A 24,405-nucleotide genomic window follows, 5' to 3' on the forward strand; every position below is an offset into this window, starting at 1 on the left:
TCATAAAGAAGACACTTTACATATTTTATCAACAAATAAGATGAACTGCTTTGTAACACATAGTCATACAAAACATGTTAAGACAGAACAGAGATAGTTCTTACCAATTAGTTCCTAAAACATAGTTTAGGATTTTTGACTGTGTATGGTTCAGCTACTTTGAATCTTGGGATACTGCAGAACTGCACTGAAAGAAAGTGAATATTGTGCCAATTTTCAAAAGTAGCAAGAGGAATGAGGTATCACTGGACACAGTATCTGATTAATTAAATATCAATGATCATATATTACCACTCTTGGTTCTGCTATTTCTGAAAATACTCCATCACCCCTGAAGTATTTAATGTCAATACCTATTATAAATAAAGGGTTAGTTGCAACTTGCACACATTCTTTTGTTTCATACATTTTGTACAGCATTTGTTAATGTATCTATATTTATATTAAATACAACTTTCAGCATGCAAAGCAGTTATACACTGCATACTGCACTCCACCACACAAGGGAGTGTTTTCTCCCAAAAAGATTGTTGATATGCAATTAGTTTGCCTTAGGATAGTCATTAGCTAGTACAATTTACTGTCTGGACTGCAGATGGTTCCACTCAGTCAAATTCCATATGTGTGTATGTGTGTATGTATAAAAACACCAGGAGATATTTGGAGTAAAAATTATGTCTGAAACTCTTTGCATGAAGGCAGAAATAAGTGACCTACCTCACTTGCATATGAACTGAATGCCTAGCCTTATGGTTCAGTATAGAACGTAAGAACCATGTAGCTGGGAAATATAAGGTCAGGGAAAAAGGACAGGAAAGCTGTTTGAAGTTAATGTTAATAAAGATAAATATAATCGTGCTTTTTTTTGTTTTTCTTACTTTTAAAATCAATTTTTATTACATTTTGTGAAAGTCTGACTTATACTTGGATTATGTACAGAAATTCTTCTTGAATGTCCTTATCTTAGAGGTGTGTTGTAGAGGTAATGGCAGTGTGGTGCCAAAACTGAAGTGTGCTGTCTTATGGATGCACTGATCTTGTAAACCAGGGTACTGAGGCTCTCTTTAACTGAGTGCAATTGAGCTGCAAAGGATATCAAAGCAATTACAGCATGTTCCACCAGTAAGATGCATGGGATGGCAAAATGGTGATGCAAGGTAACTGCATGGAAGTTTTTCTGGGATTAGCATTAGCCAGAGGTTCCCTGTAAGATGGTAAGAAATTTTGCTAAGCCCTGAGCTATATCTGGAAGCCAGACAGTAGGAAATAGTGGGTTTTAATATGAAGAAATAAATTTTGCTCTATCCTGCAATAGCAGGTGTTTTTACTTACAGTCTGTTGTGCAAAGATAGTAAGATTTTGTTATGCAAAGATTGAAAAGAAAGTATGTATTACTCAAGTTAAGAATTTGTTTTCTGACTGATTTCAGAATTAGCCCTCAGTGAATACCATTACTGAAAAAGGTTTTCTTCTGAGGACTTTTTAAGAGTTTACCAGTCTCAAACTCTATTGAACATTTGCATGAGTGCTTTGGAAATAAACAAGGCACTCTGACTGGCCAGATTTGCAGTAGAAAAGAGAGGAACTGCTGGAGCAAGTCCAAAGCAGGCCACAAAGGTAATAAGAGGATTAGAGCATCTCCCTATGAAGACAGGCTGAGGAAGTTGGGGCTGGAGAAGAGAAGGTTGTGTGGAGACCTCATAGCAATTTTTCAATTTCTGAAGGGGGGGATTACAGGGAAGACATAGAGGGACTCTTGGCTAGGAAGTGCAGTGACAGGACAAGGAATAATGGGTATTAATTGAAAGAGGGGAAATTTGAGGTTTTTTACTGTGATGGTGGTGAGACACTGGCACAGGTTGCCCAGGGAGGTAGTGGATGTCCCAACCCTGGCAGTGTTCAAGACCAGGCTGGATGAGACCTTGAGCAACCTGGTCTAGTGCGAAGTGTTCCTGCCCATGGCAGGGGGGTTGGGACTAGATGATCTTCAAGGCCCATTCCAACTCCTTAATATTCTATGTTCTGTGATCGATGGAGTAATACAGTATACAGTAATACATAGAGAATGATCTGACCTGCTTGATAAACTGGCCTGATTAACCACAGTAAAGTCTAATGCACTGAAGTGTGAAATTAAGATTAAACAAATGACAATCGTATGTTACATTTTACTTCCCCGTACGAAAGGGAAGACTGGAGTGTGGAAAACCCTAACTCACCAGCTTATAGAAGACAAACAACTCATTAAAAGTCTCTAAAGGCAAATGAGGACAACTAGATTCTGTATATAGAAACTGGGAACTCATTTATATGTAAGAACTTAAGAATAAGAAAGCAATGTTAATGTCAGTGTATAACTGAAGGGTTACTGGAGTCTGCATTTGATAGACAATGAAAAATTGAAGGGAGTGCAAGAAGAGAGATACATCTGCATATAGGCAATAAAGGGATTTTTATAATCAAAACTTGAAGGGCTGAATCTATTGGTTTGACAAAAAGAAGACTGTGATGGAAACTTTGTATATTTTATATAATCAATCCCAATGAAGAAACAGTGATTATACAATGGCTTTTAAGTTACTAGGAAAAGATGTAACGTGTACTAATGTCTGGGCTCAGGCCAAAATAAATGAGGCTGGAAACAAGATGCATACTTATTGCTGGAAGGTGATCACCCACTACAACATACCTCTGTGAAATGTGGTGACTCCACCATTCCTGATATCTATAAAAGGAGAGGGATCATTTGTCTTAAAGATAGACTTTGGTCAGCCACAGGTGATCAAGATGAACATTTAAGTAACTGGATGGCAGGTAACAGGTCTGACATCTCACAAGCCTAGCAAGATGATCTGATGGTAATTCTAGCTTTTGTAAATTGTGCTATTTTACTTTGTTCTTCCATGGCCTATTAGGAGCTAACCAATTCAAGAGCTCTGTACAGTGTAATAAAATAGACTTATTAAGAAGTGCAAATGGGTAGGACCATTTAGCAAGCAACAGTGGAAAAGCCCAGAAAACTGTCCTTCAATGTTTTGCTAAAGGTTTATTGTGTACTTGCAACCAAGGATTGCAGAGGCAAAGGATGCAAACAACCTAAATATTCCTCCAGGCTTAGCTTTAGCATCCAACAGGTTTACAAGCCTTCTTCACCTCTCCTAAGACCTTCCAGCCTTATTTATTGCACTCCTTGATGAATTTCCTCCTTGAGTTTCATATGTGAAATGTGAAAAAAGCTTCAAGCCAGGCTGAATCTTGAGTTAGCCCTGACTGAGCAAAACCGTGCCCCAGGAAGTGTCTAAAATGAGACATTTCTGAATGACCACAGTAATTTCAAAAATATGGGCATCCTGGAAGAAAAGGCAACCACAGAACCACATGGGAGATACCCAGCTACCCACTGGCATGTGAATGGCTGAAGCTGGAAGCACCAGTGGTCCTCTGTAAGGAAATTATATCTGACGTGTTTGTAGCTGTAAGAACCATCCCTTGGTATGTGCAGAGAAAGCGAACTGATCAGGACAAAATCAGACCAGCCTGACTACAAGGAGACCAATTATCATACTTTTATACTGAAAGAATAAATGCAAAGTAAAGAAGAGCTGAGAGCCAGAACCTGTTCAAAATCCACAAAAAAATATCTTCTGAGAATCTACCCCGGACAAACCACATTGTTAAAGCTACAGCTTTTCAGCAGTACAGAAATAAAAGCCCAACTATATCCAGAGAGCTCCCCTTCAGGAACAAGGCAGGCATTTCACAGACACCTCTCCCATCCACTGGCACTTCTTTTCCCCTGTATCCTAAAACAGAGAGCCTCACAGAACACTATTGTCTTTGGCAGGCAAGTCATTGAAGAAACACTGTGTCCTGCTCTCTCTGATGGGCTCTGATGATGCTATTTAAAGCTTCAGAGTGATGCAACTCAGCCAAGCACACTGTGGATATCTTTATCTACTCATTTGGAAAGTAGAGATAAAATCCTCCATATGAACCGTGAAATGAGGCTTACCTCACCCTGGTACCAACATTTTGCTGTGTAAGCCCAATACAGTGTTCTGTACTCTGGACACAGGTATAAATTGGGAGAGGAGTGGCTGGAATGCAGCCCTGCAGACAGGGACCTGGGGGTACTGGTCAGCAGCAGGCTCAGTCTGGGGCAGCAGCGTGCCCTGGCGTCCTGGGATGCATAAAACACAGCATGTCATATTCTATTCTATTCTATTCTATTCTATTCTATTCTATTCTATTCTATTCTATTCTATTCTTCTGCATTCCAAAGAATTTGAAATGTTGTCAAGGTAGTTTTAGAAGGCTACAAATTGTAGATGGTCTACTGTTACGTACACTGAGAAACTCAACACAACCTAAGTTTCACCTTCCAACTTAACTGTTTAAAAGTACTACAGTATTAATAAAAAGAGTCTACAAAGAATTAGGGAATTTCTATCATCTGTTAGTAACTGAGAAGTGAGTACTCCGGGAGACACATAAAGAAACTGATCTGGTATGTAAAGTATTAGTGTGTTTTATGTTATTAATTCAACCTAAATCATGGGCTACCTGCAGTGAACTTAATCAAAATAAGCTTATTCCTGTGTTTCCAAACAGATAAATACTCCTGCATACTGACACTGCTATGACTGATACAGGTCTACATGTCTTTTAATCTCATGAGGCTATTTTTCTACTGCAGGTTTTTGTCTGTAGGTTATTGTTTGGGTTTTTTAATGAACAAATGAAGCATTTTAACCCTAAGGAACAAAGCAGGTAGTGAGAGGCATACAAGAGGCTAGAGGATCTTTGCTACAGGTGCAAGTAAACTGCTCTTCTGTGTCCTCCCTCCTGGCAACAGTGAAGAACTTGACAACCTCTCATCATGGCATGTTTGGACCAAATGTGCAAATTTTGCCATATATGTCCATATCTGTGCTGGGTTTGATGAAGAGATGGTCCAAAAGAAACTACAGCTCAGGAGGCACAGATCCTCCTGCAGCAGCTTGTCATCTAGAAGGAGGTACTTTGGTACAGCAAATCTTTCCAGAACTTCAAAGGGACTTCTATAGGTTGACACAATTCTTGCTATCTTCTCAGATGAAACAAGGCTCACAGCAGCACTATAGTTAAATTTCTGCTATTTCAAAGGTAAAAAATAACATTCCTGAAGCAGGATATCCTCCTGGATGAGGATGCCCTACAGCAAAACATAAAAGCTTCCTTCTTACACTGAGCCCATGTAAAGCCCTTTCTCCCCCATGTGGGTGCCTCCTCATTCTGCAGGTGCTGAGTTCATCAAGACCCATCCAACAGCAAGGACAGGCAAAACTGATGAATTCAAGGGCCTGCAAATTTGCTCTTGTTTTGAGGGGATTTAAAATCAACAGAGTGTCATTCATATTTCTAATTACTACATTACTACCACTCACACCGGGAATGAGAAGATGGAATGGACAGATAGCCAAGAAGCTGTGAGGAAGTACACAGAGGATTTTGGCAGTCAAGCAGTGGAGAACTTTATCAACACTCTGCTTTCTTGGTCGATCTGGTGTCCATGGCCCATGTGTCCTCTGCCTCTGTCTAAAGCCTCCCTTGGAGGTGATCTATGTTCACAGGATGCCACAGAATCATAGAATACCCTGAGTTGGAAAGGACCCATAAAGATCACCAAAGTCCAACTCCTGGCCCCCTAAGAACCACACCATGTGCCTGAATGCATTGTTCAAAAGCTTCTTGAAATCTGGCAGGCTTGGTGCCATGACCACTCCCCTAGGGAGCCTGTTGCAGTGACCAACTGGCCTCTGGGTGAAGAAATTTTCCTTATGTCCAACCTAAATCTCCACTCACAGCTTCATGCCATTCCCCTGGGTTCTGTCGCTGGTCAGGAGAGAAGAAATCAGTGCCTGCCCCTCTGCTTCTCCTCATGAGGAACCTGTAGACTACTATGAGGTCTCCCCTCAGTCTCCTCTTCTCCAGGCTGAACAAGTTGAGTGACCTCTGCCACTGCATGTATGCTTTCCCCTCTAAGCCCTTCACCATCTTTGTAACCCTCCTTTGGACACTCTCTAAAGGCTTTTTATCTTTATTACATTGTGGTGTCCAAAACTGCACACAGGACTCAGGTTGAGTCCACACCAGCACAGAGCAGAGTGGGACAATCACCTCCTCCACCAGCTGGTGATGCTGTGCCTGATGCACTCCAGCACATGGTTGGCCCTCCTGGCTGCCAGGGCACAGTGCTGAATCATTCAACTTGCTGTCAACTAGGACTCACAGGTCCCTTTCCACAGTGCTGCTCTCCATTATGGCATGTGGCTTTCTTTCTCTGAGCACTTGCATGCAATGTGCCATGATCCTAGTCACACACCTGGTCCAAAGGCTGCGGATTTTCTTACCAGCACCTTGCAAACACAAAACACAATCCAAGTTAATAAAATATGCTTTTAATGTGGTTTGCCCTGAACATGTTAGACTTAAATATTTAAAGCTCTTTCTCAACGCAAGTAGCACCATGTTTATTATCATCTTTGCACCTTCTTTGTGGCTGCCCATCCTCTGTACCATACAATGACTTGTACTCCACTGTTGTAGCTGAATTGCAATGAATTGCTGCAGTGAAATTCTCTGGAGAAAAAAAGTTTCTCTTCAGTCTCTTTTTTATTCACCAGAGATTACTGTTTTGTGGCGTTGGGAAGGAATCCTTTGAAGCCGGCTGGATAAGAGTAAGTGATCTTCAGTCTCTTGGCAGGTTAAGGGGCATAAAAGCATCCTCCCTTGTCTGGCATTATTTCTTTAACTGCCTTTTCCGTGCCACTGCTGTGCGCAAGGCCTGCAGAATTAGGTCTTTGTTATTCAGGATGTTGTATTCTGCCAGCTGAACCAGACGGTCATAAGCCTTCTCAGTGTATTGAATTGAATATGTTGAATAAGGGGAACAACAGCCATAGAGATCAACTTTGCCATCTTCCATCTCTGATTCTGAACGCTTCTGACCTAGGAGGAAGGGATGAGAAATCACTTCTGAGAGATGGGAGTTACTCTGGGAGATGTCTCTCCACAGAGAGAGTTTGCAATCTAAATTACTCTTTTGGCTTTAATATTTTTTAAACAAATAATACTTATTCAAACTGACAGCTCAATCCCTGGCTCAGGTGGATATCAACTGCTTCACATGATGAGGGGAGAAAAAATGGTGATTATTTCTTACATGGGTCTCCACTGTAGTTCTAAACTGTACCCAAAACTTATATAGATACATCAGTTACCTGCAAACTAATTACCTGCAAACTAACTAGCCTAGGGATTGAAACAGCACAGCCCTGACATAAAATCTGACATGGTAAAAAAAGTAACTTCAAGCAACAGAGAGGTTTGATGTACTGAAATGGTACAACAGAGAAGGTCAAGAGTTGGAGTATTAAAAAAAGTAGCAAAAGCTTTAATAAGCTGTCCATGATGTCAACATTTTTTTTTTAACATGTTTGGTTACTTACCTGGTGCTTTGTATTTTTGGAAGGTATCATTGATTAGTGGGAAAAACAGCAGTACAGGTGCTCCTGGGGTCTCACCACCGTCAAAGAGGTAACACTCCTTCAGCTTTTTCCTGTCTTCTTCACTCAAGTCCACCCTGGGAAAAAGGATTCCCTGCTCAGAGCAGTACTTGCAGGTCTGGTCCAAAGCCTGGATCAAGGAACAGAACAGTACTAAGACTTGAATAGAATTTCAGGGCTCAGGATATCTTGGAGTCCAGGAACAAAGTGGACATTTGCCAAGCTTGTTATGTGAAAGCTCTGAAACTACTATTAGAAAGCACTGTGTCATTGGAAAGAACTGTGTCATTGGAAAGAAAGTTTTTGATTTTTCTGGGCCTCAGCACAATATAGTTGTATCATTCAAGAAAAACAAATGACAATGCATACAGCTTGTAAATGATGGATCACACTGCAGTGTTAAGCTAAAAATGCTAGTGGTTAAGACTTTTAGTAGGAGCAATATAGAAAGGACCTAAGTGTTAAAAAGAAGAGGATATAGAGACTGTTTCAATTCCTCTCACCTGTATCTGAGATCCTGCACTGTAATTCAAATGCAGGATGACATCCACCTTTCTCTCTGGTTTTAAAAGTGGCATGATGCTTGTATTGATGAAAAATCCAGTATCTACCAGAGACAGGAATTCATCTGATTGTGTCAGCTGGTTGGGAAATGTGTCTAACACAGTGTCTAAAAGGAAAGATTTTTTGTGCTGTAAATGCAATAGTGCAAAACTGGTTAGCCCTGGCCAATCCTAGCTGGCTGCTATCTTTGGGGAAGGGAGATTTGCCATATGCCCTCTCTTCTGCCCTCTCTACTCCAGCCACATGCAGTTTTGGACCTGCAGTAGCAACATTCATGACAGGGGTTTCTTGTGCCTCCCCACCAAGTGTGTCTTTTAACAAAGGAAGGGAAAACCACCAGCAGGACCTGGTGCGCCAGTCTCAGAAGATATGTGCCACCAGCAAACCGTTGGCATGTAGCTCAACCCATGCCATATTACAGCCTGTAGTATGATCAATCATAGATTGAATTAACAGTGATTCTGCCAAAACCTGGCCTCTAACCTTGGAGACTAGATTTAATATCAAATCTGGGAATTAGTTTTGTTCAGTTTATTTATTCTCTCCCCAGGCACACAGGTCTTCTGTCACCTTTCCATCTGCGGAAGTGTGTGTTCTCCAGGTAGTCATTATGTATCTGGAAGCCCTTTAGGAAGTTGTGCTCCTGGGCAATGCAGAGGCGGTCGGTGAGAACACTTCGGAGTGCGCTGCTGAGGGGACCAGCGGGGGTGAACAGGCGAGTCTGCAGCTCGTGCAGCTTCAGTGGTAGGAGAGGTTCCTCCTCTGCACAGGGAAAGGCTGTTAAATTCTACCTGCTTAGATCAAGGTCATGCCTCAAGAAGTCAAGGTAAGTAAAAACCTAGTATTTTCTCTATTTAAGATGCTTAGGATGAAAAAGATCAACAAGAACAAGTGACCAAACAAAACAGAAAATAAGAAGCTACTCCTACTAGCGAAATACCATTTCCTAACACAGCCCAAACTTGGATAAAAAGCCCAAGACCAAGTATCAGGCAGCAATAAAAATCAGCTCCAGATGTACACACATTTGGGGAACAGACTGAATGTAGACTTTGGAAAAGCACACCTGTTGTGCTTCTTTGTATTACCATAGCTCCTACTTAACGTAGTCATTTTACTTTGGTAATAACTTACAGATCAATCTTATTATTTCTGAACACTGTAATCCTCTACCAACATCAGTGTTGAGTCCTCAGAGATGACAGGACTGGAGATTTTTTAATTATTCAGTTGTGCTTTTCAGTATGAGACATCTAACATTAACTCTATCTAACAATAAATATACAGTGAGGAAGAAGTATGATCATTTACCTATATTGTCAATTTGGTCCCGGGTCCACCTGTGCCAGAAATCTTCTGATGAATGGGACAAATTCCAGATATATAACACATTCAGTGAAAATAAACTACTCCACATGCCTGTAAAAGGAAAAAGCTCTCTAACTCAAATATTCACACAACATGAATCTCAAAACTGTTATCATGAGATGAAATTTGTGAAGCTTATGCTTTTCCTTAGTTTGTTTTGGTGGATGATATGTCATGTTGGGGTTTTTTTGGCTTCTGCTTTTTAAACCTTATTTTTGGTATCTAGTTTTTGTCTGGAGATCTTTTGTGAATTAATATGATTTAAGGAACTTGTATTTTCAGAAAAAAACTCCAAATATCCTGGAGCTTCTATGGGAAGAAAGGATGAAAGTTTACAATCTGAGAGATTTGACAGGGAATTATATAGATAAAGGCCTAAATATGACATGATATTACAACCTCTACATTTGTAGGATTTCTTTTTTGAGAATAAGCCCATTAATACATCAAAGGATCAGTTTTGACCATGCATTTTTGAGCTAAAGAAGCAATTTCTTTGCTTATCCCTTAGGGCACAAATGCTCACATTTTTTTGGGTTCAGGGAGCGCAAATGTATGCACATCCAGCATAGGCTGAGGCTAAAATAGTACAATGTCTCCTTTCTGCTAAGTGGAGCGGCAAGTGAAAGAGAAGTTTGCATCTCAAATCAGGCACAAGTTGACAGCTTGTCTCTTTGTCTGGAAAACACATAGCCACACTCCATTTCAGTCAACAGCAAAAATGCTTCAAATATGGCTATGCTGTTTTCCTCCCAGGCTTGCTGGGGCAATATGGAAACTGGAGCCAGTGACATGGGGCCAGAAGACTCTGAAGAGCAGTGGAGGGCTGGCATGCTCAAACACACCCTGATGCAGTGGAGAAACAGCATGAAGGCTAATGTAAAAATGTCTGTAGGGAGCACACAAAATACTGACTTCCTGTGAGACAGCCAAGAGGCTCTGAAGTTTACTCTTCTGGAGTAGCATAAGCAGAACTGTGGATTCCCAGGGATTATTGTTGGACTGGAAGCACTGCTATAGTTTTATTCAAAACTAGCTTTACAAATGTGAATAATTATTTGTCTCTCACTTTGAATTTTCTGGGGGGTTTTTTACTGCAAACTGAATCCATTACAGTAAGTGTTAATTCTGCAATGAATATTTATTCTCTCTGGTGAGACTGTCCTGTTACTCATACACCAATGCTTTATTAGTGCTTAGTTTATATAGCTCACAATTAAAAACCCAAACCAATACCAACAAAAACATAAATAATAAAATAATTTGATATTTTTAATAGCTTACCTTCTAAGAAGCAGATCCTGGATTCAGGGACCTTCTTCATCAATCGGCCCATGAAGAACTCACTGCCAAAATCCTCAGCACGAACAAAAACTCCATATTTTTGCAATCCCACCTCATATGGGGTGAACTCCACCCATTCTGTGAAAAAGAATACAAAGAAGAGAAAAATGTTTTACTGCAGCCCCTTAGCTCTAGGTAAAAATAATGTTGCTATCATGGAAATGCAAGGAGTTAAGAATCAACATAATTTTTGCAGCTAAATCTAATATTTCAGACCAATAGTAATGAGTTATAAGCATGGTACAAATGAAAAGTCATGAACAAGAAAAGGCTTTGGAGTATTTCAGACTCAGAAATAGACAGTCAAACTTTTACCTGACCATAAGGACATTGTACAAAAACACATCAGCTGAGGTTCTGACCTTTATATGCGAGAGGGGTTTTTGGGCTATCTAAAAAGACTGTCCCGGGATTTACCTCCTTAAAGACAAACGTCTCTTACAAGTCTCATAATTACCTTTGAAATCCAGAGTGCTATAGTTGTTCTTGACATTGACTGCAGTATAGATAGGAAGTGGGTTCTGACCACAATCAACAGCCCGTTGCTGATCGGAGAGTCTGTGGTTGTCTTTCTGTGATTCCAGAAATATGATTACACTGAGACAAAAGTGAGCATGGGAACATTGCATCTAAGCTTGTAGGGCAGAAAATCATCTGCCTCTAATGCATATTGTGTGCTAGTTTTATATTCTAGAAATTCTAGAAATACCCATAGGCATACAATGCTTCTTGAACTCTGGCAGGCTTGGTGCCATGACCACTCCCCTGAGGAGTCTCTTCCAGTGCCCAACCACTCTCTGGGTGAAGAACTTTTTCCTGTTGTCCAACCTAAACCTCCCTTGACACAGCTTCAGGCCCTTCCCTCAGGTCCTGTCACTGGTAGCCAGAGAGATCAGTGCCTGATGATACATTAGGATGAAAATGGAAGAAAATAATGAAGAGCAGAAAGCAATACTTTTGGTATAAAACATCTTAATGCATTACACATATGTCTGCAGGCCCATTTGTTAACACCTCTCACGGACATTAAGATAATGTGTGCACTTTTGTGACTTCTAAATAAGTAACTTGCGGAATATGGAAAAAATAATAAATTATATTTTTTCAAAATGTTAATTTTGGAGTTTTTCAGAAAAACTTACCCAAAATCTCACAAGCAAGAATGTTGATTTCCACCATGGGTGGATATCTAAAAGACTGGCGCCAAACATTTTGGAAATGGCTGTACATTTACATACACACAGTCTGGTAACAAACTGCTTCTCTCAGAACAAACAGAAAAAATATCTTCTCCAGAAATAAATTTGTGGAAAATTGTAAACCACTGTAAATGCTGCTTTATGACATACTGTACCCCATCATGCAACAAAGATTCCAGGACAAGCCCCCAGAGATCTATAAAAGACGTTTTGCGGCCCTCTCTTTTCCGTTGGCACAGCTGCTTTTTGTAATACTTCAGGTACTCCAAGGAAAGGGAATTTATTTTGCATTTTGTCATATGTTTTCGAGCCTCACTGATTTGCTTGTCGAGATCCTTTTGTGACCAGTCAGCATCTCTGTACAAGTTTGACATGGTCCTAAGAAGAGGAAATAAATATTGAAGAGGGAGAATAGCACACCAAGGTTTGAAGTAGGCAATAGCTTCATTTTATGATTCTATTTTTAAATTCCTGATTTGAAGTTAAGTAAAGATATCCTGTCTTCAGTTTCCTAAGAAACTATCATGTCCTCTTTGACATCACAGTCATTATCCCTGGCTTGAGCAATCTTCCCTAAGCTGTTCTTAGAAAAACACTTTTCATGTTGTTGCAAATTATGTGACTTTCCCCCAGGAAAAGACTTTAATCCATTCAATTTTGGAGAAGATCCAAAAAATAGAACTACTGAGAAGATAATATAGGTAGACTACTGCATGTCAGCCCCAGCCTACTTCAGAACATTCATGTCATCAGGAAGATGCGCTGGCGAGTCCTACTTACCATGTAGTACCAGACAAGCCAGTCAGGTATGTGGCACAGTCCAAGACATTGAGTTTCCTGAGCCCCTGCAGACTGCCATACAGTGCGGTCAAGGATCTCATCCCTCCTCCTGTAGTCATGATGGCCACCACTGGGGTCTGTGCAACACAGGGACAGAAATGCCTGCTGTCAGACAGTAAGTTGCAGCTGATGGTGACACTCAGCAGAGGACACCACCACACTTGCCCAGACACAGACTTCTTTCTAAATGATTTCTACTGAAACTTAAGCTGCCATTTATTTTATAGAGGAGAACAGGAATAAAAGCAATGGCAATTTTTTCTCAGATATCTGACACTTGTCTCCAATGTGTTCAACACAGAAGTTTGGCAAAAAATACCCCTAAACAAAACCAAACAAAAATGCATTAATTCAAACCAAAAGAGACAGCAAGAGAGAAAAAAGACCAGTTGAAAAGGCAGGAGTTCAAAAAAATCTCACAGGTTGAAGAGAGGAGGAACGATTATCAGCAAGGATAACAATCATAGGGTAAAGACTTTGGAAGAAGCCATTTCTATACGCACTGTCTGGCTTGCAATGAAGGTGTAGCAGGAGAAGGGTTAAAATCACCATAGCAACTGCAAAGGACACAAACAGCAGGGCAAATTTAGATGTATGGGGCAGTACTGGAGGTGTACAAAAGTTTTAAGATGAGTAAAGACCCGGAAAAAAATTAACTGTTAAGAAAAAGAGGTCATATGCTATTATGCCTTAACTGCTAAGCGCTTGTCAGAGGTTTTGATTGTTTGCCCTACAGACCTCATGGTCCAGAAGATCATGTTCCAGCTGCAGGACTTTCTTCAGAGCAGGAGCAACATAATTCTGCCTTTTGCGTAGGAAGTCTTGCTCCTGCATGCAGAGGTCAAATCCTAAACGCACATCAAGGTAGTCTGGGCTGGAGCAGAGATCAGGAAAAAAGAATATTCCATTTTATTGTTGGTAGACAAGCTCAGAGTTTCCAATACAATAAAATTAACCAGATACACAAAGTACCACATTTACAGGAGGAGCCTTTCCTACACATCCAAGCAAGTATACAATGCTGCATGAAAGAATAGTAGAAAAAGGGACTGCTAAATTTCTAAGCAGCTATCAAAAGGAAACCTAAGGAAAGATATTCCTGCAGCTAGTTTCTGCGACATGTGCTGCCTGGATTCTCTTATATTATAGCCTGCACTGAGAGTTGCAGGAAAAAATTTGCATTTGAATTATGCAGAAAAGTTTACCTACTTCATGATCAAAAGTGCCAGGTGGTCAGCTGCACTCTTGCACAGTGTCAAAGAGAATGTCAAAGACTGTGCGGATCCAGAGAAAAGAGCAATGAGGCTAGTGAAGGGACTCGAGCACAAGTGCTGTGAGGAGAGGCTGAGAGAGCTGGGGTTGTTTAGCCTGGAGAAGAGGAAGCTCAAGGGAGGCCTTATTACCCTCTACAACTCCCTGAAAGGAGGTTGTAGTCAGGTGGGGGTTGGTCTCTTCTCCCAGGCAACCAGCAGTAGGACAAGAGGGCACAGACTCAAGCTCTGCCAGGGGAGGTTTAGGTTGAATATTAGGAAGAGATTTTTTTACAGAGAGAATTATCAGGCATTGGAATGGGCTGCCCAGGGAGGTGGTGGATTCACCATCCCCAGAGGTTTTCAAGATGAGACTGGATGTGGCACTTAGTGCCATGGTCTAGTAATGACAGTAGGGTTGAACTTGATGATCTTTCAGGTCTCTTCCAACCTGGTTGGTTCTATGATTCTATGATCTGCATGCATTACACTACACTATATAGAGTCGCTTCCAGTTCATGTGAATGCCGTATCACTTCATCACACAACCTACTGTGAGTGCCTCCTCCCCAGTAAAGAGCCAAGGGTGAGATGTGTTCAGCTAAGGAGAAGTTAACCTCCAAGGCTGGCCAAGTTTCTTACCAGTCTTCTGCCTTCACATATAAACCAAATCCCTTATCCTGGAAAGTAAGAAGGTAAACACGTAAGTATAACAACCCACTTTAGGACTTTTGACCTGCAGCCCCAGGAGGAATTTTAGCTTGTGCCATCCTAGAAATGCGGGTACAAATTGACAGATCTGACTAATCCAGCAATGCAGGTGAATTGACTGCAGTGTTGTAGTGAAAGGGAAGGTGTTCAGTAATTTCTAATGTTTTCTAGTAAATGTGACATCTGAGGATAACTGCTGTTTACAGAGGAAAATAATAATAATGTATGCCTTACCCACCTCTATTAACCTCTCTTAGGCAGCAAGGCAGGCTGCAGCCACACTACTATTCCACATAGCAGCATTTGCTTTTGCCTTTCTGTGGTTTATACCCCACAACGGCCATAATTCTTTCATTATATATGGATTTTTTTGTTTTTAAAACGGGAGTATAAAAGTGCTTTGCAAAGCACAGTCAGCATCAGCAATAGAATGGCACTGCCTCAGTCTGTTCAGGCACTCCACTGGTGTGTGAGAAGGGGAGAAGTAAGATCAGAATGGACTAACAATATTGTTGCTTGGGTATCGTTGGGTATTCGCACATCCATTCAAACAGAACAAGGCACAGCCTGGCCTTATTGCCTGAAGACCTACCACTATTAGATTGTGGCATTTTTGTCTGCAGGCTTTCATTGTCCAAAAGTACTCTGGTAATGACCATGTGGATGCAGACTTCCACATTCAGGTTTTTCAGTCTCTCCCACAAAGCAGCAGGCACTCACCTCAGCTAAGACCATTTTTTCTCCACTTGGAATGGAATGAAGTTCCATGTTTGGTGAGCACTGAAAAAGTACAAATACATCCAAGTTTATATTGTAAGGAATGTTATTTTTTGTTCACAATGCAAATTAATGCTACTATTTATGGTGCCTATTACTTTACATGCCATTATTATGTTTTATAAAGTTCAGTTGTAACATACTAAGGAAGGAGGTCGTTTCTTCCCTGGTAGCATAACATCCAGCGTTGGCTGCTTGTATCTGGCATAGTGGAATTTGGCAGGAGAGGAAGAACTGAAGACCAGATCAGATCCCAGTGTAATGTCTTGGGTGCCCTCATAAGAGCCTTGCACTTTAAAGAAGAATTCTTTCTCTAAGGATGTAACACAAAAGAAGACACAGAGTAGTTTTCTCATTAAAACTGAAAACAAAGGTTTTTACAGAGGCTATCACCAGGCTGTTCTCATATTTTGGATAGGCTGATTTGTTGATTGCTGGTTTTTTTCATTCTTACATTAAGCTAATTGCCTTCATTTTATTATCACATCAGTTAAAAATAGCTGATTGAGAAATGACCTCACTTGATAAAGATTTCTTCTCCTTTTTCTTCTTCTCAACCACCTGAACTTCTAAGCAGCAGATTTTGCGAGACTGTAAGAGATATGAACAATAAAATACCTCATGGCAGGGAATTTTAAAGTCTGAGATTCTGTTTTCTAGTCTAAATGGGACACAACCAAGGTGAAGTGGGGGTGCAGCATGGACGAACAGGGCTTGAAGAAGGGAGAAGGTAAGGGCAATATATAGGGAATAACAGCACTTCCAGGATCCCAAAAGAGATGCAAAGAACTGATTAAAACAAAAATAATGAGGAAGAAAAGCTAATCAATGAACAAATGTCATGGCTGGAAAGTCCCTGTGTAAAAAGCACAGTTATGAAAACAGGAAATGACGTGTGCATGGGACAGGGCAAACCCTCTGACTTTGGCAATACCAGAATTTGGGAGGAGGGATGTCTAAGGCAGAATTCATTGCTGCACTGATTTCTCAGAGGAAAACCACTTCAATATGTTGCCTTTGCAACAGGTAAAGGGATGCTGGAGTGGGGGATTTCCCTACTGTTTCAACTACAGCCTCTCCAGAGGTGCCATCCACAAGGATGTGCCATGATGAAGTGGGAAATGGCAGTGTTTCAACGCTGGCTTTGCTCAGTCAAAGGGTATGTTGACCTGATGACTGTGAGTCAAGTGAAACAAGTGTGGCAACAGGACAAGAAAGATAATGAAATACAACACTCACAACTAGTACTCCATTAGTAATGATGGTTTCAGGAGGGCCTGAACTAGGAAACAGAAAGAAAAATACATTTATAATAACTCATTAAAATTACAGTGTAATTCATGAGCCACACCCTTCTCCTGATTTTCCTCTTGCTTATTTTTAGCTGCATATTGGATTTGAAAGAAGAACTACAGGAGACTTGTGGAATAAGTTTCCTTATTCTACTCTGTCAAAGCATTGGCATCTACAGTCCTGGAGCTCAGAAAAAAACACCCAAAGGTACTGTGAGCCAAACTGTGTAGTGCTTTTATGCTGAGGCCCAAGCTGAGGCCACAGATGGTTTCATGGAATCCATCTTTAAAAAAATTAGAGTTCGTTGGAGGATGGGACAATAAGGGCTCTAGGTCAGAAATCCAGTCCATTATTCCATGTTGTATTTTGAAGGAAGGTGAAGCCCCCTGCTATCTCAAACAGAAAAGCATAACAAAACAGCAGTATTCTGGTCTTAAATAATATTCATCACACTAAACAAAAAAAAGTTTGTAGGGTGTTTTCCCTGTCTGCTTGAAGTTCATAGGAGGTCACTCTGGCATGCACCAATTTGTCACACAGCTCATAGACCAGATTCCTTTCAAAACCATGTTCATCAACAGCATCATCAAGGAATGATGCACTCTGGACAATTAGACAAAATTATTTCATGCCTCTGATTTGCTGTTTCTTTTTGCTGCAGGTTATGTTGCATTCATGTTTACTCACATATTGTCCAAGGCAAATCCCACCTCTAGCTCTTCTTGTCTCTGGAAAACAAAGAAAGGAAATGGTTTTGGCACTAGTCTATTGGCAGTTCTCATAATGCAAGTTCTCACTCTCACAATACAGGTATACATGCACTATTTGTGACTGGCAGAGAATTTAAAATAGAGGCACCCACCACCTTACAGCTGTGTGTCTTGAGCCTCAAGATTCTTTATTGATAGGAAGTTTCTGGATGGCTGTGATAGCAGTTTTTAACAAAGAAAGTATTTGGCTTGCCTGCTCCTGCTGGAACAAAAGGGACAGACCCAAGCAGAGATGCTGTCTTATTCTGAGTCTGCAGGCAAAGCAAAAGGGGGCTCTGCTGAAGTCTTTCTGGTCTAAGGAGGGGAAACGGTGACATGCAGAAAGGGACCTAGGGGTGCTGGTTGACAGCGGCTCAATATGAGCTAATAATAGTGTGCTCAGGTGGCCAAGAAGCCTAACAGCATCTTGGTGAGCAGAACTAGGGAAGCGACCATCCCCAGTCATTCAGCCATCATGGAGGTGTTTAAGAGGCATCTGGACCTCGCACTAGAAGATACAGTTTAGGGTTTAGGGATTACAGTGGAGTGCAAGGTTAATGGTTGGACTTGATGATCTTAAAGGTCTCTTCCAACCCTGATGATTCTAGGATTCTATGCAAAGAAGCTGTGGAAGAGGACAACCACTCTGTCTGGCAGCATGCTGAGGGCTTTGGAGGAGAGGTAAATCTAACATCAAGGCCTAGTCTGTGGAGTGGTGGAGAAGAGCATCGTCCATATGGGGAAGAAAGCACCACAGAAGGAAAACAAAGGTGGGGACAGAAAGGATGGTGAACTGAGAAGGGAGATCATGCTGTAGGTTACTTAGTTGCTCAAATATTGAAGTAAAGACACCAAGAAGTAAGTAGTATAGGCTTGAAGAATATGATCTCTAACTGCTGTATTTGTGCAAACACAGTAACACAAGGCTTGCATATGGCACCTGTAGCCACTCAGACAGTGATTGGCTGGGTTACAACTTGCCAAAGTTTAAATTTTACCAAGGGCTAGTAGAAGGCAAATTACCGCTCCTCTGGTATTTTGGGGAGAAGGGAATTGTTACATAAGGCATTTAAAGATAATGAACTGCAGGGTGGAGTTTGGGTGTGTGTAGGTAAAATGGTTCCTCAACTTAATGGTGCATGATAGATGTACAAGAGACTGGGATGGAACAGGAAAAGGAGAGTGATAGACAGAACATACAGGGAGGTGGGATGTGCAACTTTCAGTCTCCCTGGACAGTCAAGATAGGAGCATTTCTTGTTGCCAAGCCATGTTGTTGGCATGACTTAGACACCTTATTTAACACCCATATCACAGTCCATAATTAGCAAGTAGTCACTTAGTTCTGATCACAGAGTTATTACTGCATAATTACTTGGTTAAGTAATAACTTATACAAAAGCATCAGGTACTGGTGTGGACACCCTCCTTGAATCTCAGTGGAGGCAGGCTCAGCAAAGTGACAATTTTACAAAGACGCCTGAAGTTTATGAGCCTCTGTGTCAAGTAACAAATTCTTCAGTGTGCCTACAGATCCAGGTGTGAAGAGGTTTTCCCATATCAGAGTGGAAAACAACTTCCTTTTATGTGGCTGTGTAGCCCATACACAAGAAGGAAAAAATATTTTACAAATAACATTTTAGACAGAAAAGCAGGCAAACACTTTCCTGCCAGCATATTCTGTTTCTTATTTCAGACCTCACCTGTGAATCACACTTGAAGTGCATGAAAACTTCCTCTCCTAGGGAAAGTTTGGCTATATCAAAGTACACTGTGAAGAGGTGGTCATCTTGAGTGACTATGTCCTTATCATAAAGCGCCAGCTCCAGCACATTCTGGAATAGTAAGGGAAGGACTTTAGAAATGTGTGAGGTTTCATTCGAAGCAGGAGATCCTGGGAACAACTGTTTTAGTCAGCTGTTTTGAGAAGTGGGAGAACATAAAGAAAAAGAATAGGAAGGGAAGGAAGTGGAGAGGAAATCTACTCCATATTGGCATGCATCTATGAGGTGGAATAAGAAAAATCACAGACATCTCAAATGTTATATTCTACCCATGGCTGAGAGAGACAATCATCTTTCATGGCTTGGAAAATCATCATAAGTAGATGTGTTATTCTCACATCTTTCTGCATCTTTCCTTGCCTCCTGAGAAAATTGCTTATGTCCCCTTGCTAAAGGATGAAACCTGGCAGTTGCTCCCTAGATCACAGTTACCAGGGAATTCCCAGTTCAGTACCTTGACACGACTCTGGATTCTGAAGTAGAAGGTTTCATTCCAGACTGGATCTTTGCAATTCTTGATGGCTTTAGTCTGAAATTTGACAGTCGAAGCAGTTGGCAGCCACAGGCTCACATAGCAATCAGTCTGGCTTACTGCATATTAAAAAAACACAAGCACATCTAAAATGAGGACTTGCTCTAGAAGAAAGGATGAATTGGATGGCATGAAGTTTTGCTTTCAAAGAGAGGCACTATGACACATAGAGGCATATTTGCCCAGCATAAACATTACAATTTAGGTAATAGGAATGGAGGAAAAAGAAGAGGGACATGATTCTTCTCTGAATAAATGTGATTAGAGATGTAATAAATTCATTAAAACCAAAGGGTTTTCTCCTGTGTCATCAAGCAATCACTTTTGCCCAGTGTAAAACAACTCAGGACAAATGCAGCAAGGGTTAAGGAAACAAAGTGATAGCTTCTAGTTTAGCCAAACAGAATATTTAAAAAAAAAAAGGAAGCACAAAACAGAAAAAAAACCCTTCGTGTTTTCTGCATAAGTAAAGCTACAATCTTCTATTATATTTTAGTTGCAGACCATCATAAAAGAACCTACAAAATGTAACACCTGATCAGTTCTTTTTGGGGAAAGCAGGCAAACAGGGAATTGGGGTACGGTAATTTGGGTTATTTAGCATTGAGAAAGCTTTGAATGCCAGCTAAATTTACCATAAGGCTATTCAATTTTCAGTATTTACTCCATTATCCCAACCATTGTTTGTTCTTTGTTACATAAATATGCTCCAGAGGAAAACACAGGAGAGCTTTCCACATTTCTTGCTTTCAACAAACTGCAGAGCTTTCCTTGCTCCTTTTGGGGACGCAGAGAAATAGCTACAAGCACAGCTGTGACCCTATAGCAGAACAAGGGCTGATGCAAAGAAGAGCAACACACTATGTTCATTGCTGGAATCAGCATGCCAATTAGAGAACTTTCTCCATCCATGGAAGAAATCTAGGAAGCACTTTTTTTTGGAGTAGGACTAGCTAGTACCCCATGGATGTGAAGGGACCCCACAGAGCACTACAGATACTTACAGACATCTGCCTGGTGGATGTTTCTTGCTCGTATGACCCTTATAGTCAGTAAGTAACACAGGGATGATTCTATCTGCAGGGAAAAAACCCAAACATACAAAAGACAGGAATGAATGCTAAAGACAGATAGTACATTTAGAAGACAGAACTGATCAAGTGAGATAAACACCCAACTCGTGAACAACTTATCTGATTTTTTTATGTGACTATGAAATGGACAATACATTTATTTACCTGCTAATATCTAAGTCAAGTACTAGACTGAAAGACTTTACTACTTCTATAGCATGATATGAGGATTCAAGTTATTAGAGAATTTGCTTCTTATCTAAAATCTAGCTGCAGAAAGTGCCAAGACTCAGAGCCAGTTTGGGAGATTTACTTTTTAAATTTTGAAGGTAGAAAATGAAAACATGACTTAGATTTTTTGCAAGTGATAAAATTATCATTGTGGTAACTGCCCACCTATCTAGTCATTACACATATAGTCTCCTGAACTACAAGATATGATTTTCTCATATTCCTGCTCTTTTAAAAGTACAGTACTCTCCAGATGTAAATGCAGACCTCTGATCCCCGAACTGATTTTAAGGTCCAAGGAAGAGATTGCTGCTTTGCAGCTCTACCTACCATACTACTCACTATGCATATGTTTTTCATTTACAGGGACATAACTGCCTTCTTGAGCTAAGGTCACCTCTAACTTTTTCTTGTGAGAAGTTTCTCTCTAGTTTTGGACCCTGTAAACTCTTCATGTCTGAAGTTTCTTTGCACTGTTTTGCAAAGAGTGTTTTACATCTTATAAGAAACTCTTGTTTATTCCCTTTGGCCTCCCTCTTTCAAAATTAGCACATGTCTCTTCAGCTGTACAGCAGGTCACCAGGTGTGCAAATCAAGGATGTTAAACCACTACTAAGAGTCCAAAGGGTAGCTGTGGGTTAGACCGTCAAGGACACATATTCATGTCTAAAACCTAACTCCTAAGGCACAGAAATGAGGCAGGTACAGAAAGTGTTCAGCAATTACGGAGCCAATAACTGGTGTTGCCAGTGGCTGGCTTTGGAGAAGGCAATTCCTAGAAGGGCTTAACTCAGTTTCATGGATCAAGTCCCCTGGAGCCACCTTCATGGCATATGGTGGTCACAAAGTGCCAAGAAGGGAGTGAAGATTGAACAAAATACTCAAGCATGTTGATATGCCCTGTCATTACCAGGGAGCCTTGGCTTAGACAACACAGAGCTATAAATAACTAATGGCCCAAAATCCCATCTGTGTTGTGAGTTTTGCCTAAAAGTCTTGAGATGTTTGGTGTGTTCTTCCAAACATGCTGTGACCCCTGAAGTGTAGAGAGTTGCATTTTAGGGTGTCTTTTCTCATCTCTGGGTTTTCCGCTCAACTAATCAACAGAAAGGGTTAGCTGTTCCTTAAACTGTAAGCACAACACCTGTTGCTCTGCAACCTAACAGCACAAAATGGAATGAGGGAGAGTTCCTAATTATTACTAAATGGCTCAAACTAGAGGAAAACAAATATTTTCTAGTACATCTAGTCCTCTCATTTCCTAAAGAAAAGATTTTATGTCTGAAGACTCCTGGAAAACTATTAGTTTTTCATAGAGGTCAGAAGAAGGATTAATTCAGAAAATCAGGTGTTGAAAATCCACTTCAAGATTCTGCCATACCCTTTGTAAGAACAAATGACACAATTTCCCAGCTATTGCTATCTACATGGGCAGTAAATTTGCCCTTGTGCTTTAGCAAGACATATGTAGAGAAAGCCTATTCAAACCCATACATTTAAAGATACTAGTCTTGTTAAAACAGAGCTTGTTTTCCATGTGCCAAGGACAGTGCCATGTGCACTAGGACTTTAACATGAAGCAAGACTTTGTAAATAGAGTGATCAAAATGATAAACAGGACAGTGTTTCATGGAGGGAGCTGGATTGGTTACAGTAGCTAATTAGACTGTTTGGCAGACTCTGAACTCTATCTGTTTTCACCCAGACTCCACCCAGAAGGAAAGTCCCTTTTACAGTTTTCTTTTTAAATTCTCCTTTGCAGTACCTTTGTAAGAGAAGTGCACTGTTCCCCATCAGGATTCAGCTGCATAGTTCCGTCTCCTAGCTGAGAGGTTTGAGTGATCAGCTCCTGCAACAAGAAGGGCCAGTGTTATCCCTGGAAAAAACATCCTGTCTCTTAAAAGCAATCCTCATTGGGAATTGAGAACTGGCTGTAGAGCCTTGGCAGGTACAGGAGTTTTCTGTGGTGCCCAGTGCCACTGCCTGTGCTGAGGTTGCCCCAGTAAGCCTAAGCAGAGGCGTAGCAGACAGGTAAGGTCCACCCTTTGCATGACACATGGGGAGGGGAAGTAGCTCCTGGCCCTGGCTGTTAAAGGAACAGCAAATGTGTCTTCCATAAATATACCCTATCATTAATCTTTCACCTTGAAGTACACTTCCATGTTATTTAATACTTATATATCATGTCTCTGAAATTAAGAAACCCCTAAATATTCAAAATTCTCCTTTTGTAAATAAGTGCTTCCTCTCCAAGTAGTTTTCAATTCCTTCCTATAGTTTACTACAATTTTAAAGGTTTCGGTATTGAATTCTTGAGGCATTGACTTTCTTCATCCTGTGCAGAGTAATTGGAGTGAATAGCATGTCAAGAAAGTAGTATAACCATTTGAGATCCCAGATGCCTTGCTTTGCTGTGCACTCTTCTTACCTGAGACAAACAGCCATCTTGCTCCATTGTGGTCCCAGTCACATACACGTCCAGTGTTATCCGTGGCAATGCAATTTCACATCTTCCAGCTCCACAGACACCAATAGTTCAAATGTCTCATATGCAGGTGAGCAACTATGTTATAAACTGACTCAGAGCCCCACCTCTGCCTGGTTTCTTAAAGCCAGTTACTCCCCTCCCATTTTCTTATGGTAGGAAGCTGAATCCTGCGGTCAAATAAGGAGGAAAAAAATACCTTTGCCTATATAGTAGGTGGAAGTATGGTGCTTGAGTCACTTCGCTCCATACTGGCCAATGGCAGGTTTATAACTAATGGTAAGAGAAGGATGCCCTTTTATCTGAGTCCTGAACTTTCCACTTAGCAAGACCTCAAAGCCTACAGAAATGCCAGCTCTGTAATAAGATACAGCAACAGTACATAAATTGAATTTAGGTTATCTGTGATAGTAAGCAGATAGTATAAAACAGTTAATTAAAAAAAAAAGAGAGAGAGATGCAACACTATTGCTCTCAGACTAAACTGGTTCTTGCAAAAACCACTTTAAGGCTTTCTGAACTGCATGCCCCTACAATCCCAGGTCTAGGCATGTAGAGCAGACACACTCATATGGTGGTTTATATCTACTCAGCTTTCATCCAGCAGGGCTGGGTCTCTCCTCACGTCATTATATTCCTTCCTTTTTCTTTTTTTTTT

The 24,405-nt window shown here is 40.8% G+C and overlaps 1 protein-coding gene across 1 annotated transcript; it reads right to left on the bottom strand.

Moving 5' to 3' along the window:
• Positions 1–6,781: 6,781 nt before the first annotated feature.
• Positions 6,782–23,717, bottom strand: LOC103800283 (cytosolic phospholipase A2 epsilon-like). Its single transcript, XM_009072655.1, has 21 exons — positions 23,691–23,717; positions 23,028–23,111; positions 20,963–21,035; positions 19,881–20,017; positions 19,346–19,477; positions 17,581–17,621; positions 16,840–16,882; positions 16,122–16,191; positions 15,744–15,913; positions 15,544–15,603; positions 14,755–14,792; positions 13,601–13,736; positions 12,803–12,939; positions 12,178–12,400; positions 11,281–11,395; positions 10,764–10,901; positions 9,423–9,530; positions 8,682–8,873; positions 8,051–8,217; positions 7,491–7,677; positions 6,782–6,990 (listed from the first exon to the last, which is right to left on the bottom strand). The coding sequence occupies exons 1-21, from the start codon at positions 23,715–23,717 to the stop codon at positions 6,782–6,784; spliced, it is 2,487 nt and encodes an 828-aa protein (XP_009070903.1).
• Positions 23,718–24,405: the final 688 nt, after the last annotated feature.

This window comes from Acanthisitta chloris, unplaced genomic scaffold, assembly GCF_000695815.1.
Source record: "Acanthisitta chloris isolate BGI_N310 unplaced genomic scaffold, ASM69581v1 scaffold14734, whole genome shotgun sequence".
NCBI classification, from domain to species: Eukaryota; Metazoa; Chordata; class Aves; order Passeriformes; family Acanthisittidae; genus Acanthisitta; species Acanthisitta chloris.

Excerpts from the sequence above, each read along its gene's own strand:
- LOC103800283 (XM_009072655.1), bottom strand. The coding sequence starts at position 23,717 with ATGGAGCAAGATGGCTGTTTGTCTCAG. Across the intron at positions 12,401-12,802 it reads GGCTTGTCTGGTACTACATG|GACCATGTCAAACTTGTACA; the intron begins GTAAGTAGGACT and ends TCCTCTTCTTAG. Across the intron at positions 11,396-12,177 it reads AATCTTTGTTGCATGATGGG|AAAGACAACCACAGACTCTC; the intron begins GTACAGTATGTC and ends CTGGAATCACAG.